General features: G+C 33.4%; 1 protein-coding gene across 1 annotated transcript; it reads left to right on the forward strand.

The window, feature by feature from the left end:
• Window positions 1–1,228: 1,228 nt before the first annotated feature.
• On the forward strand, window positions 1,229–16,598 carry LOC127831116 (polyglutamine-binding protein 1-like). The gene is made up of 6 exons (XM_052356107.1): window positions 1,229–1,284; window positions 12,707–12,807; window positions 13,142–13,225; window positions 13,463–13,542; window positions 15,500–15,660; window positions 16,295–16,598. Exons 1-6 carry the CDS (start codon window positions 1,229–1,231, stop codon window positions 16,425–16,427), a joined length of 615 nt encoding a protein of 204 aa, XP_052212067.1. The 3' UTR covers window positions 16,428–16,598.
• The last annotated feature ends 208 nt before the right edge of the window (window positions 16,599–16,806 follow it).

Consider the following 16,806-nt stretch of genomic DNA (forward strand, 5'->3'; position numbering starts at 1 on the left):
CAATTGCATTTTATCAGCATTCATAATATTTTCGTTCATCCCATGACACATCCCACATGTATTATTACAACTGGATGATGATATTAATAAGAAGTCAGTAGACAATTACATATGCTTTATTTAGATCAATAGGTAGTTATGCAGTTGAAATGATATTTGTAACAAAACAACACAGTTCTGCTTAATTTATTCACAGTTTTTGTTTTGTATCATTTCTGGAACAATTATTTGCTCTCATTTTGTGCAAAATTTTAATATTCTCATTGCTTTAGAAATTGTGTGTTTTGTTTGTTAATGTCTGTATTATCAATTAATTAATCTTAAGGCACCAAGCCCCAACTAAACATTAGAAGTTTGACAAAAAGACTCCTGTTGGATTTGCACCATATTTGAATGTGTTAAAGTATACAATTCAAGAACAAACAACGTAATCATAATAAACATAAACACACCTTAAGTATTTAAGTTGACTCAATAATTAAAGGTTCTTAGTACGGTGTTTTGAATAGCATGCCAAGTTTTGTACTTGGTAGTCAAAGTTCAACCTTGGGGTATCTTTTTGTAAAACAACTACAAAGATATGACATGAATTTTAATCCATTATCTTCAAGTTATTAATACCATTAAATTAGTGGTATTTACAACCAAGCGCTATCATGTCAGCAAGTGAGATTATACACAAGAATATCCAAGCGTAGATGTAGTATTTATATTTTTAGGATGTATGTACATTTAGTGGTTGACTTTTGAGAATATTTTTATGTTTCTTAATGGTCAGACACAATTTGTGTATGTTTCAGTGTTAGAGTAATAACCATAAGCAACTTAAAAAAAAAGTTAAATACTTAATTCAATTAACTATTACATGTAGCAATTTTTGTTTACAGTTGTGTACATTGTACATTGCATTAAAAACTCAGCATCTGTATCCGCAACGCAATAATGATAATAAGAGGTGTGTGTCCGGGGGTTGGAGTGTCATGTAAACTGACTCAAGAGTGTCTTCATAAGCCAAAAGCTTTCAAAACAATCAAGCTAGAATAAACGGGATAACACTTTTTCTTATGAAAATCAAAAACTAATAGAGGAAACCTGTTGCTTTGTGTTTTGACCAAAGTCAAACCCAAAATTACCATATATAATAAGTAGATACATTTTACTTCAAAGAAAACTATTGACTAACATGTATTATTTATAGTTTTCCTCCTAGAATTATGTTCCTTGCCAAATGGATGATTCAAGAAAGCCAAAGGCCCTAAGGCGCTCACCTGAGACCCCAAGGACGTAATCCTTGAGCAGGTAGTGTTCACAAGATTTCACAATAGGCTAATAAGGAAAACTGTCCCAACATGTATTTGAATAAATCACTTTTTTAACTCGGTCCAGAGCGTTTTTCAACGAGACTGCAGGGACAGGAACATGCCTCTGATTGCTAAAGTATTTGTTGTGAGGTATTCAACATGAGATGTCTAGAAATTTATGGATTTCGAGGGCTCCCATACTACAGGTCTTTAACTTGTAAAGAGTTGGCTTGTTTTCTGTATGATGCCTTGTCAATATCCACTGAATACAAGACTGCTGGTTACAGAGATATGAGTGAGTCAGCGGGTCTTATTCACATTCCTTTCAGTAATTATCACTTTAAGGTGATGTGTGACAGCATACAGTGTTTTTGATGTTACGCATTTTTGATGTTATGTATTGTTGATGGAATTTTAGTTCAGCTAAACAAGATACAATGCAGATCGAAATCTCCCGTTGGCAAGTGGGCCACTAATGGTAAACAGAACAGATGCTGCGAGATGAATCAAACTTAATATTAAGGCACCCAATGCAGATGCATTGATACCGTAAACAAAATGCTGCGGAAAGCAAGATGGTGGCTTTAACAGTGAGAATCTGCTCATGAACTTGTAACAACTCTATCCAAATACTCTAGCCCTGTTTATTGAAGGCACTGAAGGGTAGAAAACACAACTAGTGAGAGCAAGTAGGCCCATCACAGTTGTTGGTAGCAGTAGCAAATTTTCAACTCTGTCCATGTTATACTTGTACTTAGAATCACATCCCGGGGATGCTCTGCACATGAGTACAGTTGGAGTATTCACTCTGTATGCAATTATCTTAAATGTCAGATCTAAACTATAAATACAAAATGAAAATGTGACTATGGACTATGTTTAACTGGTTCCTTTTGAACAATGAGCTTAGTCAATTTTTCAATTTTTACATATCAAAGTAGTTTATGTACAACATGCACATAAAAAAATACGTACAAGCTTATAAGGAACGCAAAAACTGAATACATCCCATAATTGCTAAAACTGAATACATCCCATAATTGCTAAAACTGAATACATCCCATAATTGCTAAAACTGAATACATCCCATAATTGTGAATACATCCCATAATTGTGAATACATCCCATAATTGTGAATACATCCCATAATTGTGAATACATCCCATAATTGTGAATACATCCCATAATTGCTAAAATGTATATATTTCCAGTCCTCTTCTCATGTCATACTACACATGGATATAATCCAGTAGCACAGTTATGTGGTAATGAAAGCTTTGTGGATGAAAAGCACATGAAATTAATCTGAATTTGTGTATGAAAAATGAATGTTTTAATGTTTCATCCAGAATTAATTCAAAATTACCTGATTGGGGAAATTGAATATGTATTTTAAAATTCAGTTCAAAGTAAATTGCTTTGGTCTCTAGACAAATAATTCCATAATTCACAACTCAACAAATACAAAAGTAATTGTGGTAAATAACAGCTTACACAATATATATTAGTTTCGGATGTTCTATAAACACGTAACATATGATAATCAAACAATAGTATTTTGTATCTGCCATTATACAAACATGTTTATACTGTAACATATCACAATATACACGTTCTTATACATGTATATTCAACATCACATTGCAATTCTAATATAAATCACATATTTCAACAACCATTATATAAATGTTCACACGATTCCACTCTGAACACAAGGATGTTGTTATTCATCAACTCCCCCACAATAATGGAAGATGTGGTGCTGCTGTAGCAGACTGACATTGGGTACGCCACTCCATCCCTTGTTTGGACCAGAGTGGCCATCTTCCTTCTCCCCTCACTGTCAATCTGTAGCATTGTGTGTGACTGATATCCACAGACCAGCACCTGGCCTGCAGGGGTCACATGCACATCCTGTGGGAACCATAATTCTGGGTGTGTTTATGTAGCCAGGAGTGTTCCATCCCTGCCCAGGGTGAGGAGCTTGTGCTGGGTGGGGTTGGTTATGAACAGCCTGTCCCCTGTTGGACTCAAAGCACACCTCTCTACTGCAAAACAGAGCAATATCAAGATATTGAATTACTGAAGTTGCTTACTAATTTTAATAAACAGAATGCATCTATTTTGTATTACATATGTGTTGTTATAAATAGACAACACTACACATCTTTAATATTAACATAAAATCCAAAAATAATAAATAGTCGAGTGTAACATGAAGTATCTTTTTATTGTGTAAAAGTTAGGCATGTTTATATGCGATCAATGAGTTAAAGGGAACTTTTCACAGATTTTGGCATATTTTTAAGTTTGTGTTTAAATGCTTTATATTGATAAATGTAAACATTGGATATGGAAAGCTCCAGTAAAAAACAGGAGTAAAATTAAAGAAAGAAAAAAAAGGTAACCATCAACTGGGCTCGAAACACCCCAGGAGTATGAGTCTAACGCTTAGACCACTCGACCATCCGTGGTTATACAATGAGAGATGTATTCTATACTTCATATAAGCATTCCTCGTAGTGTCACAAAATGTAACGACAACAACAGAACTTTCCAAATGATTCAATGTTTCGCGTTGCAACGCTTTATAATTTTCAGTTTTTTCAATCGTCAAAGGACGCATAGAATAAATATTTTAGAGTATGGTAAATGTTCAGTATTACCGTTTCTCCACAAATATCATAAATATCATAACTGCAACGAAATTTGCGAATCTGAACCATTTTTTTTAATTTAGTAAATTTACCAATATGTGAAAAGGTCCTATAGAGTATATAATGATCAAACAAGAGGGCTTAAAGTCCAAAGGCACTCACCGGTGACCCCAAGGAACCAAACACTTCTGAGCATGTATTGTTTACAAGGTTCCACTTTAGACTTGTAAGGAAAACTGCCCAACACTTGGCAGCCATATTTTTGAACAAACCGCAATCATTTTTAAAATCAGCCCAGATAGCATAACAATTTTGTAATATTCTTATCATGTTTTAAGATAAGTGGGTCAAAAATGTTATTTCTCCAGTGTAAAAATGTAGTTATTAGAGCAATAAAAGGAGCTGCCTTACCTCATGGCAGGTATGTTTTTCAATGTACCGGAACTATATCTCACTCGACGGAGAAATAATTAGAACAGCAGTCTTGAGCACTTTAATGAATATTTCAAAAACATATCTAACTTCATGAATGTTCACATACTGTTTCTTTTATTGGACCTAGTAACCTACTGTTTGACCCTACATGACCCAGTTTCTAACTACGTCACAATATATTTGGGACACAGTCATGTTCTCAACAGCTTTCATGAAGATTAAAAAATAAATGTGGCCTCTAGTGTTCACACACTGTTTCTTGAATTTGTCATGAAGACCAAGATTTTTTCACCCCGCATGATCAGTTTTGAACTCACACTAGATATCATTGGGACAAATTTCTGAACAAGTTTAATGAAAAAAGATAAAGGAATGTTTCCTCTAGATAGTGTGGTTTCAACATGTTTACCCAATCTGACCCAGTTTTGAATATGGACATCATTCAGACAAATGTTATGACCAATTTAAATGAAGATTGGCCTGTTATTAATGCTGCCTTTACAGGACTGTCAAGCTTTTCTCTTTATTATGACCTAGTGACCTACTTGTGTATGCCACAAAAACCAGTTTCAAACTCGGCCAAGACATCTGAGTTTCATGAAGATAAATGTGGCCTCAAGTGAGTGTTAACAAGCTTTTCCTTTAATTTGACATAATGACCTTGTTTTTAATTGCATGTTACCCAGTTTTGAAACTCAGATGAGTCATTTATGGAATAAATTATCTAACTTTCATTTTCATGACGATTGGGCAAGAAATGTGGTTTCTATAGTGTTCGCAAGTTTTTTTTCTTTAGTTTGATCTTGTGACCCAGTTTTTGATTCTGCATGACATAATTTCAAACTCAGCTGAGATATCATTGAGACAATTGTTCTACACAAGTTTCCCGATGATTGAACAATACATATTGTTTCTAAGGTAAACAGGCCTTTTTGTTTATTTGACCTAGTTACCTAGGTTTTAACCCTTCATTACCCAATATTTTTAACTCCGCAAAGGTATTAATAAGATAAATGTTCAGACCTAGTTTCATGTTCTCTTAGCAAAATATGTTGAATCTACAGTGTTCAGAAGCTTATTTTTTAAGTTGACCTGGTGACTTAGTTGTTGACCCCACTTGACCCAGTTCAAAACTTTGCAGAGATATCAATGGGAAAAATATTCTGACGAATCACGCAATCGATCTGTAAATGTAGCCTCTAGAGGGAAATGTCGACAATATAAAAAGCCATAAAAAGCTAACCCCAACTGAGCTCAAAATGACAACATGACAACAATTAGGATTTTGATTTGTCCAGACAAAATTCATACTTAAGCTTGTGAGAACGTATATATATACATAAAGATTACATACATTTTGTTTGCGGATAAAATTATTATATTTTAAAGTTATTCAGCACCTTTAATGTTTATTAAACAAAGAAAATATTTTTTAATTTTCATGAAACTTAAAGTACCACACCATCAAAATGTATTCAAAGTACAAAAATTATTTAAGTTTAAATAAATTATCCAACCTTATCCTAGTTATTAATTGGAATTGGTAAGTTACTATGCCACACACATATTTATGTCAATGGTTTTATAGTTGTTACGGGTATTTATAATAAAATTAAGATTCGTAACTGTGAAAGAAAGAAGTAGAGTTCTGAATATCATTTAAGTCAACATAAACAGTGTGACCCAAAGAAGTACCCTTATTTTACCCTCTGTAGCTCAGAGCTCCCCTTTAATGTATCATACTACGCATGAACTACTACCTATACTACCTAACCTATGCTTCCCATTGTTTGAAGCCTCACCACAAATCTATTCATACCAATAAGCCTTCTGTATGTTGCCATTTTAAACCAATGTGCATCATTTGCATAATCGATGTAAATTACAACCTTGCAGAGTAGAGTTTTCAGTCATTTCATTATGTATGTCCGTATAAAAATTATAGCAAATTTTATTCATGGAAAATAAATGGAACTAAGCAAAGGATCACAAGTCTGACATTAAGAAAGATCTAAAATTGTGTGGTTCCAAACTATTTTTTTTATTGAAATACCTGTGATTTATAGAAACGCATTTTGAGCAGCACAGTTGACTGTGGTGTTTGCAGAACGTCTCTAATTGACATGACGCTCCGCCCACTAGAATTGATCCACCAATCAGCGATCGATTAATCGGGCGCACTCGTTAGCAACGACCTGTCCGCCATTTTCTAGACAAGCTACATGTTTAGGTTCACTTTTATTCCAACGAGATTAAACGGTGTCAATGGGGATAATGTAACTCGGACAATCGATATCCTGAAAGATTAGTTGATGACATTGAATTTATATCGTTTCCAAAGCCGAAAAGATATCTTGAGAAGTGTAAGAGATGTATAAATGCATGCGGTTGTCACCACGAACAACTGAACGTCAACACTGTCAAAGACAATTATAATATATTTTTATCGGATATACTAGTAGGTTTAAATATTTTATGTTATCGATCTGATTATCACATAATATTTCACGTTTTTTTAATAGTTTTATCAGTTACTAGGTCATTAATATACAGAAGCGAGGTTCATCTGCATTACTTAAAGAGAAATAAAACCCAGCACGAAGCCTAATGTCACTTAATTGACATCATACATGTTATTTAAAGGTGACATGTGATATATTATCTTATTAACGGTATCTACACATTTGCAGTCATGTGGTGTCACCAATAAAACGCTTTTAATCCACACTAGGAGCTCGAATGCCTAGATCTCATTTTTAAACGAGTTTCGTATGGGTGATAAATTGGTCTCTTTTTCCTAGTTCCTTATTCCTTATTTATGTATAACGTTACATATTCATGTTTTTTCTTCGCGCTTGCATAGGATTTCTTGTTTAAACCGAACCGATTTATTCTAATTCGAATACTAACTTCACATCAACAAAACCTAAAGTATATACTATTATTTTACATGCATGTGATAAAAAAATCAAGTTGTACATTTAAACATGTTTGTTTTTATTTATAATCCTGTTCCTTATTCGAGGCTGAATAAGGAAAAAAGGAACCAGTTCCTTATTCCTTATTCAAGCCGAATAAGGAACTGGCATTTTTTTACTTAAACATCAATGAAATTGATCCAAAATTAACCACATATAAATGAACATATTATTTATATATTGGTTGCATATGTAAAATTCTCATTGCAATACATTTCTTCTAAGTTTTAAGTGATGATTATCCAGTTCCTTATTCAGTGTGAATAAGGAATAAGGAACTGGTTCCTTATTCCTTATTCAAATCGAATAAGGAACTGGAATTTTCTTTATATAAATAATAAGTCAAAAGACGAATAACTCAACGAAAATTATTGTAAGTGTATGTCGGTCGTAACAAATATTAATTGCAGTACATTTCTACTTTGTTTTATTTAATAATGACATAGTTCCTTATTCGGGTTGAATAAGGAATAAGGAACTGGTTCCTTATTCCTTATTCAAATCGAATAAGGAACTGGAATTTCCATACTAAACAAAATATTAAAATGCACCAAAGGGACCAAAAAAAACAATGAAAATCATTGTAAATGTAGGTTGGGTATAAAAAAACATTAATTGCAGCACATCTCTATTTAGTTTCATTTAATGATAACATAGTTCCTTATTCAGTGCGAAAAAGGAATAAGGAACTGGTTCCTTATTCCTTAATCAAATCGAATAAGGAACTGGCATTTTCCTACTAAACAAACTATTAAAATGAACCAAAGAGACCAATAAATCAATGAAAATCATTTTTAATGTAGGTTGGGTATAAAAAACATTATTTGCAGTAAATCTCTAATAAGTTTCATTTAATGATAACATAGTTCCTTATTCGTATTGAAAAAGGAGTAAGGAACTGGTTGACGCATTGAAATCGCTTTGCATCCTTAATCATATCCCCTTGTAACTGTTTAGGTATAAGAACGGAATGGGATAGCTAAATCATGACTGGTATTCAGCTGTCGGAAAGTCTTCTCTAGAAGTTAGGGTCAGAAAAAACTTCAAGAACTGTATCATACATATAAATTAAACAAATCATACATTAAAAATAGCCAATGATAACGAATATATAGCTGTGCTATTCTAGAATGACCCGAATTTTAATATCCGAAATTATGGCCTCTGAATAAGGAATTGGCGTAAAGTTAGTTCCTTATTCGGAAGTCTGTATTTCGGACAATCACTTTCGGATATGTTATATTTAAAGGCCCTATGAAGGTGACAAATCAAATTATTATGCATATAAACTGGTCTAATTTTTCCTGGATTTCAGTGACTCTTGCATAAAAAAAATGCTAATAACACAGCTTAGGTGCAACGTTGTCAAGCATTATGGAAGATATACCCGTTTTATAATTGGAAGAAATGTTTACAACTTTGCAACTAACGTGATGTGCAGCCTCAAAGCGGTGACGTATGCTAAAAATAGCCGAAAGAAAATTCAATTTTAATTCTAATTTATACAACTTTTTACCAGCAGAAAGTAACTTATTAGATCACTACAAACGTTTTTACCATTTAGAAGAGACCTACTTTGTGAGTGATACCGGAAAACGTTGAAAATCAACGATATATTTTTGGTGACCTGAGTCACTTTCACTTTCACTTTCCCGAGTAAACAGCGATGTAAATAAACTGATTGTTTGTAAACACGATTGACTTGGAGGACACTGTATTTTGAGCTCAAAACAAGTTGTATTGCTCATATTTTTATGGTAATGTCCAATAGCATATAAATATTGTTTTTTGATAACCTTTATAAATAAAATAAGGAAAAAATATTTAAAAATCGGTAAATAATTACGGATCGTCACCTTATAGAGCCTTTAAGGATGTAGTGTGGGTTATTTAAGCATGATGATGTTATATGGACGTATTCTGTCACATTTCTTTTTATATTCTATGTCACTATTCACACTGAAAACAAGTATAATGAAGAGGATAATTAGAAAATGGTATTGCTTTTCTCAAAAATAAATTAAAATTAACCAAATAATATAAAATGTCGATGAAAATCATGGTTTATGTAGGTTCGAAGTTAAAAATATGTATTGCAGTATATTTCTACCTAGTATTATTTAATAATAACACAGTTCCCTATTCAGTGCGAATAAGGAATAAATTAAGGAACTGGTTCCTTATTCCTTATTCAAATCGAATAAGGAACTGGCTTTTTCATACTAAACAAACTATTAAAATGAACCAAAGAGACCAATAAATCAATGAAAATAATTGTAAATTCAGGTTGGGTATCAAAATTATTAATTGCAGTACATCTCTTCTATGTTTCATTTATTGATAACTTAGTTCCATATTCGGATTGAAAAAGGAATAAGGAACTGGTTCCTTATTTCTAATTCAGATCGAATAAGGAACTGGCATTTTCATACTTAACAAAATATTAAAATGAACCAAAGAGATCAATAAATCAATGAAAGCATTGTAAATGTAGGTTGGTTATAAAAAAAATAATATTGCAGCACATCTCTATTAAGTTTCATTCAATGATAGCCTAGTTCCTTATTCGGATTGTATTCAAATCAAATAAGGAACTGGCGTTTTCATACAAAATAAAATATTTAAATGAACCAAAGAGAAAATAAAACAATGAAAATCATTGTAAATTTAAGTTTGGTATCAAAAACATTAATTGCAGTACATCTCTTCTATGTTTCATTTAATCATAACCTAGTTCCTTATTCGGATTGAAAAAGGAATAAGGAACTGGCTCCTGATTCCTTATTCAAATCGAATAAGGAACTGGTATTTTCTTACTTAAACATCAATGAAATTGATCCAATATTAACCACATATAAATGAACATATTAATTATGCATTGGTTGTATTTGTAAAATTCTAATTGCAATACATTCTACTAAGTTTTAAGTGATGATTATCCTTATTCGGTTTGAATAAGGAATAAGGAACCAGTTCCCTATTCCTTTTTCAATCCGAATAAGGAACTAGGTTATGATTAAATGAAAAATAGTAGAGATGTACTTCAATTAATTTTGTTGATACCCAACCTAAATTTTTGAAATTTCAATTTGAATAAGGAATAAGGAACCAGTTCCTTTTTTAATAGTTTTATTTAATTTCATTTTAATAGTTGTTTAGTAAGGAAATGCCAGTTCCTTATTCGATTTGAAAAAAGAATAAGGAACCAGTTCCTTATTCCTTTTTCAATCCGAATAAGGAACTATGTTATCATTAAATGAAACTTAATATAGAGATGTGCTGCAATTAATGTTTTTTGATACCCAACCTACATTTACAATGATTTTTATTGATTTTTTTGGTCCCTTCGGTTCATTTTAATTTTTTGTTTAGTATGAAACTTCCAGTTCCTTATTCGATTTGAATAAGGAACAAGGAACCAGTTCCTTTTTATGTTATTAAGTAGAAATGTTCTGCAATTAATATTTGTTACACCCGACATACATTTACAATAATTTTCGTTGAGTTATTCGTCTCGTTGGTTCATTTTGACTTATTATTTATATAAAGAAAATTCCAGTTCCTTATTCGATTTGAATAAGGAATAAGGAACCAGTTCCTTATTCCTTATTCACACTGAATAAAGAACTGGATAATCATCACTTAAAACTTAGAAGAAATGTATTGCAATTAGAATTGTACATATGCAACCAATATATAAATGATATGTTCATTTATATGTGGTTAAAGTAAAAAAATGCCAGTTCCTTATTCGGCTTGAATAAGGAATAAGAAACTGATTCCTTTTTCCTTATTCAGCATCGAATAAGGAACTGGATTATAAATAAAAACAAACATGTTTAAATGTATAAGTTTGATTTTTTTTATCACATACATGTGAAATAATAGTATATGCTTTCGGTTTTGTTGATGTGAAGTTAGTATTCGAATTAGAAAATATCGGTTCGGTTTAAACAAGAAATCCTATGCAAGCGCGAAGAAGAAACATGAATATGTAACGTTATACATAAAGTTTATGTATTCGAGTTATTTTGTTTTAATTTATTTCAGAAATGTTTGCATTATTGTTCTTTAAAACCCTATAACAAATATGTTACACGCGAATAAGGAATAAGGAACAGTTCCTTATTCCTTATTCGAATAAGGAATAAGGAACTAAGAAAAAGGAACCAACTTATCACTCATGTAATAATACCACATCTAGCGTTGAAATTGTGGCTATAGCTATAAGGAACACTGATTGTTTAGGTGTTCACTTTATTTTACGAAATACTTTACGAAATTTTCGTTGATTTTGAGCGTTATAGAGACTTTAATGTCGGTTTGAATTGTTTATGAAGAAAAAGTTATAGCCTAATTTAAATTTCTTTTCCAATTAATTTGCTGATTTAGAGCAATTGGCTAATTTTGCGAAAGGCAGAGTTTGACTTTTTTCTTTCTGTGTGGTTTAACCCAACATGAATTAAATTATAATTTGGGAACTATTTATTTATGATGATCAAACTTTTAATAACTTGACTTTTGATGTTGAAATAACTTGGCACACATGTCCACAATCATAGAAGAATTGTCACATTGAACACCCATCTCAAAGGTTAAAGTCACACTTGGAGGTCAAATTTCCTGTCTCATTCATAATTTTGCGATATATTGGTTTATTTTTAAATATCTTGGGACAAATGCTTAGATCCATTAAAGGAAGAAAAAATTCACATCCGTCTCCCTACCTCATAGGTCAAGATCACACTTGGAGGTCAAAGGTCGATTTAGATCATAAAACAGCTTGAACATAACTGTAGCAGTCATGATGTTGCCATATATTGAGGATTTACAAATAACTTGGAACAAATGCCATCCACCATGTGATGACCTGACTCACTATGTCAAAGTTACTTCAAATAACAAGTTTGGCCATAAAACTGCTTGCCTCTTTAAAACCTGTCTGTCGACCTTTAAGGTCATGGTCACACTTGAAAGTTTAAAGGTCAATTTTGACCAAGTGAAAGCCTGTCGAGGCTGAATATTTGCCATTTGTCATGCAATTGTTAGATAACTTACTACAAATGTCTTTGATGGGGAGACTGAGTGTCTAATGTATCACCCTTATCAAAGTCAAGGTCACACTTAGAGGCCAGAAGGTAAATTTTGCAATAAATTGCTTGTTTGTTGACATACGTGGAGCCAGTCTTGTTAAAGAGCACAAAAGCTAACCCATTGTTGTCCTGTTGTTTTTTAAAGACCACATACATGTAAGCTTACCCATTATTTGTTGTGTTTAGGGACAGGTACCACTACTGGAACACACTAACGATAACCAATTGTTTGCTGTTTTCAGGGGCAGGTATTACTACTGGAACACACTGACTGATCAAGTATCCTGGCTGTCTCCAATACATCCACGGGCCGTCATCACCATCTCTACAGAAAAACTACACGGTACGATGACCATACAACCCTACATGGCACTTGTCTGACAGTCATTATGATGGCTGTCGGTTATTTTGTCCATGCTTAGTCGGGAAATAGTCCTTACAATTTTGTCAACTTGGCTTTAATAGCCTAGTGAATTCCAATGTTTTTTTTATTTCATGGAATTTGGAGAATTGCATTCCTCTTTAAATAGCTTTTTAATAGAGTTTATTGAATTTGTTTTCACTTCATAAAATTATGTGGACTATTACTCCTTAAATTTGATGAGTGGATTCAAAGCATGCATGAAATCCTCCTGACTCAATTTCACTTAAATGCAATGACTGCCTAACCTTTTCAGCTGTGATGCGTAACGACACGTTTGCCAAAGGTGATTCTGACAGCGATGAAAGTGATGAAGAAGAGATGGAAGTCAGTGATGTATGTATTGATACAGTTATCAGGGCCGGTATTTAAATAGCTACTTATGGAAATCTTAAATTAGACCTAAAGAGAATTTCTGAACAAATTGTCTACAAGATATATACATGTAATATATAACGTTACTTCATAAAATATGTGAACTCTATTACTCCTGAAATGGATGAGTGGATTCAATTAATGCATGAAATTATCCTAACTCAAGTACACCTAAATGCAAAGACTGCCTTACTTTTTGCAGCTGTGATGCGTAACGACACGTTTGCCAAAGGTGATTCTGACAGCGATGAAAGTGATGAAGAAGAGATGGAAGTCAGTGATGTATGTATTGATACAGTTATCAGGGCCGGTATTCAAATAGCTACTTATGGAAATCTTAAATTAGACCTAAAGAGAATTTCTGAACAAATTGTCTACAAGATATATACATGTAATATATAACGTTACTTCATAAAATATGTGAACTCTATTACTCCTGAAATGGATGAGTGGATTCAATTAATGCATGAAATTATCCTAACTCAAGTACACCTAAATGCAAAGACTGCCTTACTTTTTGCAGCTGTGATGCGTAACGACACGTTTGCCAAAGGTGATTCTGACAACGATGAAAGTGATGAAGAAGAGATGGAAGTCAGTGATGTATGTATTGATACAGTTATCAGGGCCGGTATTCAAAAAGCTCATTTTGAAAATCTTAAGTTAGACCTAAAGAGAATTTCTAAACAAATTGTCTACAAGAGATATAATACATAACGTTTTGTGCTACGAATATTATCAGTCATTAGTTTAGTTTCACAAATTGTTATTGAATGTAGACTCTGTTTGTTGAGAGAAAAAAGTTATGGAACAGAAATCAAGTTTAATAACGATGTATGTATAACTTACCATCACCTTCTTGTTATATGTACATGTATTTTAAAGCACATCATAGATTGAGGGTTTCAGGGTCTCACACAAAAGATTTCTGCACCGCTGACCTTTTTGTCAAACTGTACCGGGTATTTGGCCCCAAAACAATCAACTTTTAAATGTAAAAGAGATGTGTTACAGCTTGAGAGATAAAGGTGGGTTTTTAAATGAATATAAATCCGATGATTTAACTGGCAAGTATTATAATTGTGCATGTAAATAACATAAAATGCTACAAGCGTCCAATTAAATACATGAAGCAAATTGTTATGAGGTGATTTTTTTTCTTTAAAGTCACCTAATGCAAGAATTTCATTTTGACAAGCGCCCTCTGTAATTCAATTACGAAAACTAATATTGCCAACTTCACCATCTACTTCAGTTTCTGAAAGGTATTTGAAAAGGGGTAATAACACACAAATACCTCTCTTACATGTATCTGGAGCTCTGAAAATAAAAAAACAGATGATGGGACACATTTTTAATTTGAAATATAATTGACATGTTTGAGCTTTGTGCACTGCATGTGTCAAAAAATGTAATTAGCAACTTGGAAGAGAAATTGCACTTTCTTTTTTATAGAATTATTTTCATTATTTCTTATGTAATGAAATGAAAATTCCATCAGTGTTTATCATTTCTCTCAATTAAAAACCCTTTCTCCCCATTCTTGACCGTTTCTCCTTATTTAAGACCCTTTCTCCACATTATAGATGATTTTTCCCTATTAAAGATCCTTTCTCTCCATTCTAGACCCTTTATCCCCATTCTAGACCCTTTCTCCCTATTCTAGACCCTTTCTCCAATTATAGACCCTTTCTGCCCATTATAGTATCTTTCTTTTGAGTATAGACCTTTCCTTCCATTATAAACCCTTTCTTCCCATTATAGACTCTTTCTCTCCATTAATGGCTCTTTCTACCCATTATAGACCCATTCACTCCATTAAAGACCCTTTCTCCCAGTTCTTGACCCTTTCTCTCTATTCTAGATCCTTTCTCCACATTATAGATCCTTTCTCTCCATTCTAGACCCTTTATTCCCATTAAAGAACCTTTCTCCCTATTATAGACCCTTTCTCCAATTATAGATCCTTTCTCCCCAGTATAGTCTCTTTCTTCGTATCGACCTTTCTTTCTATTCTAGACCATTTGTCCCCTTCTAGACCCTTTCTTCCCATTATAGAACCTTTCTCCCCACTATAGACCCTTTCTCTCCATTAAAGACCCTTTCTACCCATTACAGACCCTTTTGCTTCATTAAAGACCCATTTTACCCATTATAGAACCTTTTGCTCCATTAAAGACCCTTTCTACCTATTATAGACCCTTTTCGCTCCATTAAAGAACCTTTTTCTCCATTTCAGAGTGACAGCTCCTCGTCTTCTTCCTCGGATGATGAAGAGTTTGATCGCCGCCACGAGAAAGGTCGCCAGGCGAGGGAAAGGTCGGGAGGGAGACCAGGACGGGGTCGACAACGGGATGACCTTGTCCCCATGGATCCTGCTGCTTACTCCGACATTCCCAGGTGAGCTGGTTTTGTATCATTTTATTATGAACAGTAATGGTCCTTAGTCAAAAATTAAGAGTTGCACTTAACTATTTGCTAACAGAACACACGTGCTAAAGAAGATTCTATTTGGCAAACAACTTTTTTCACAATATTTTGGTTTAAAAATGTGTGTTATAAGATTGGGGCATGATATGCGTCAGAAAGACTTTTGGCATTAGACTGTACGGTGGCATCAGCCTGCGTACATTGAGATATTGTAAAGAACGTTTATATATAAAAGTCACAGTAACAAAATAGAAACAAAACATTTCTGTGTAATGAGTCAAGAGCCAATTGATATATTTCAATGTTACCTCATATAAAGATCCCTTATATTATTGCTCTGCTTTATATTGTATCTTTGGTGGATGCAAGGTCAATTGGTTCAGGTCGTAGGTTTTTTAAATAGAAAAATGTACATGTGCAAATACTAATGAGTTAATTCAGTAGTTGTTATGAACCTCAGGTTACTTCATTTAAATGTGTTGGTAACCTGCATACAGGATAGTGTTGAAGGGTCCCTCACTCCCTCTCTCTCACATGTATAGCTCCATATACTTGCCCCGACTTCACCAATCAAAACATTATGTGTGAAAATCATCTTTTCCAGGGGTGGTTGGTCGGCTGGTCTCGAACGCTCTGGAGATGCAAAGACAGGTGTGGATTCCACAGCTTCTGGCCCCTTGTTCCAGCAACGACCATACCCCAGTCCCGGCGCTGTGTTACGTGCAAACAGAGGCTAATAACTGCGTCAGGGTATCGGATTACCCCGGGGCAGAATGTCACTGAAATGTTCTGAAGAGTGCGCCTTATTCATTGTTACATTGTGACAAAAAAACAAGGGAGATTTAAACTATGTGTTTAACTGTGTATCATGTTAAATGGAATCAACAATAAAAACCTTTTCCTTTGCATTATGTGTTAAATTCACCTAAGTTTACTATTCTTTAAAAAATATCACCTAAAACAAGGGACACCCTTCAGACAAAATAATTGTTTTTTGTGACTTATTATTTGGACATCCAGATTAATTGTATCATAATTGACTCTCAGTTAACGGACAGTTGCATTTCTATCAGCATTCATAATGTTTTGGGTCATCCCATGACACATTACACGTGT

This window comes from Dreissena polymorpha, chromosome 5 (assembly GCF_020536995.1).
Source record: "Dreissena polymorpha isolate Duluth1 chromosome 5, UMN_Dpol_1.0, whole genome shotgun sequence".
Lineage (NCBI taxonomy): Eukaryota > Metazoa > Mollusca > Bivalvia > Myida > Dreissenidae > Dreissena > Dreissena polymorpha.

Coding starts and splice junctions, on each gene's coding strand:
- LOC127831116 (XM_052356107.1), top strand. CDS start 1,229: ATGGATGATTCAAGAAAGCCAAAGGCCCTAAGGCGCTCACCTGAGACC. Junction 13,226..13,462: donor GATGGAAGTCAGTGATGTAT/GTATTGATACAG, acceptor TACTTTTTGCAG/CTGTGATGCGTAACGACACG. Junction 13,543..15,499: donor AAGAGATGGAAGTCAGTGAT/GTATGTATTGAT, acceptor TCTCCATTTCAG/AGTGACAGCTCCTCGTCTTC.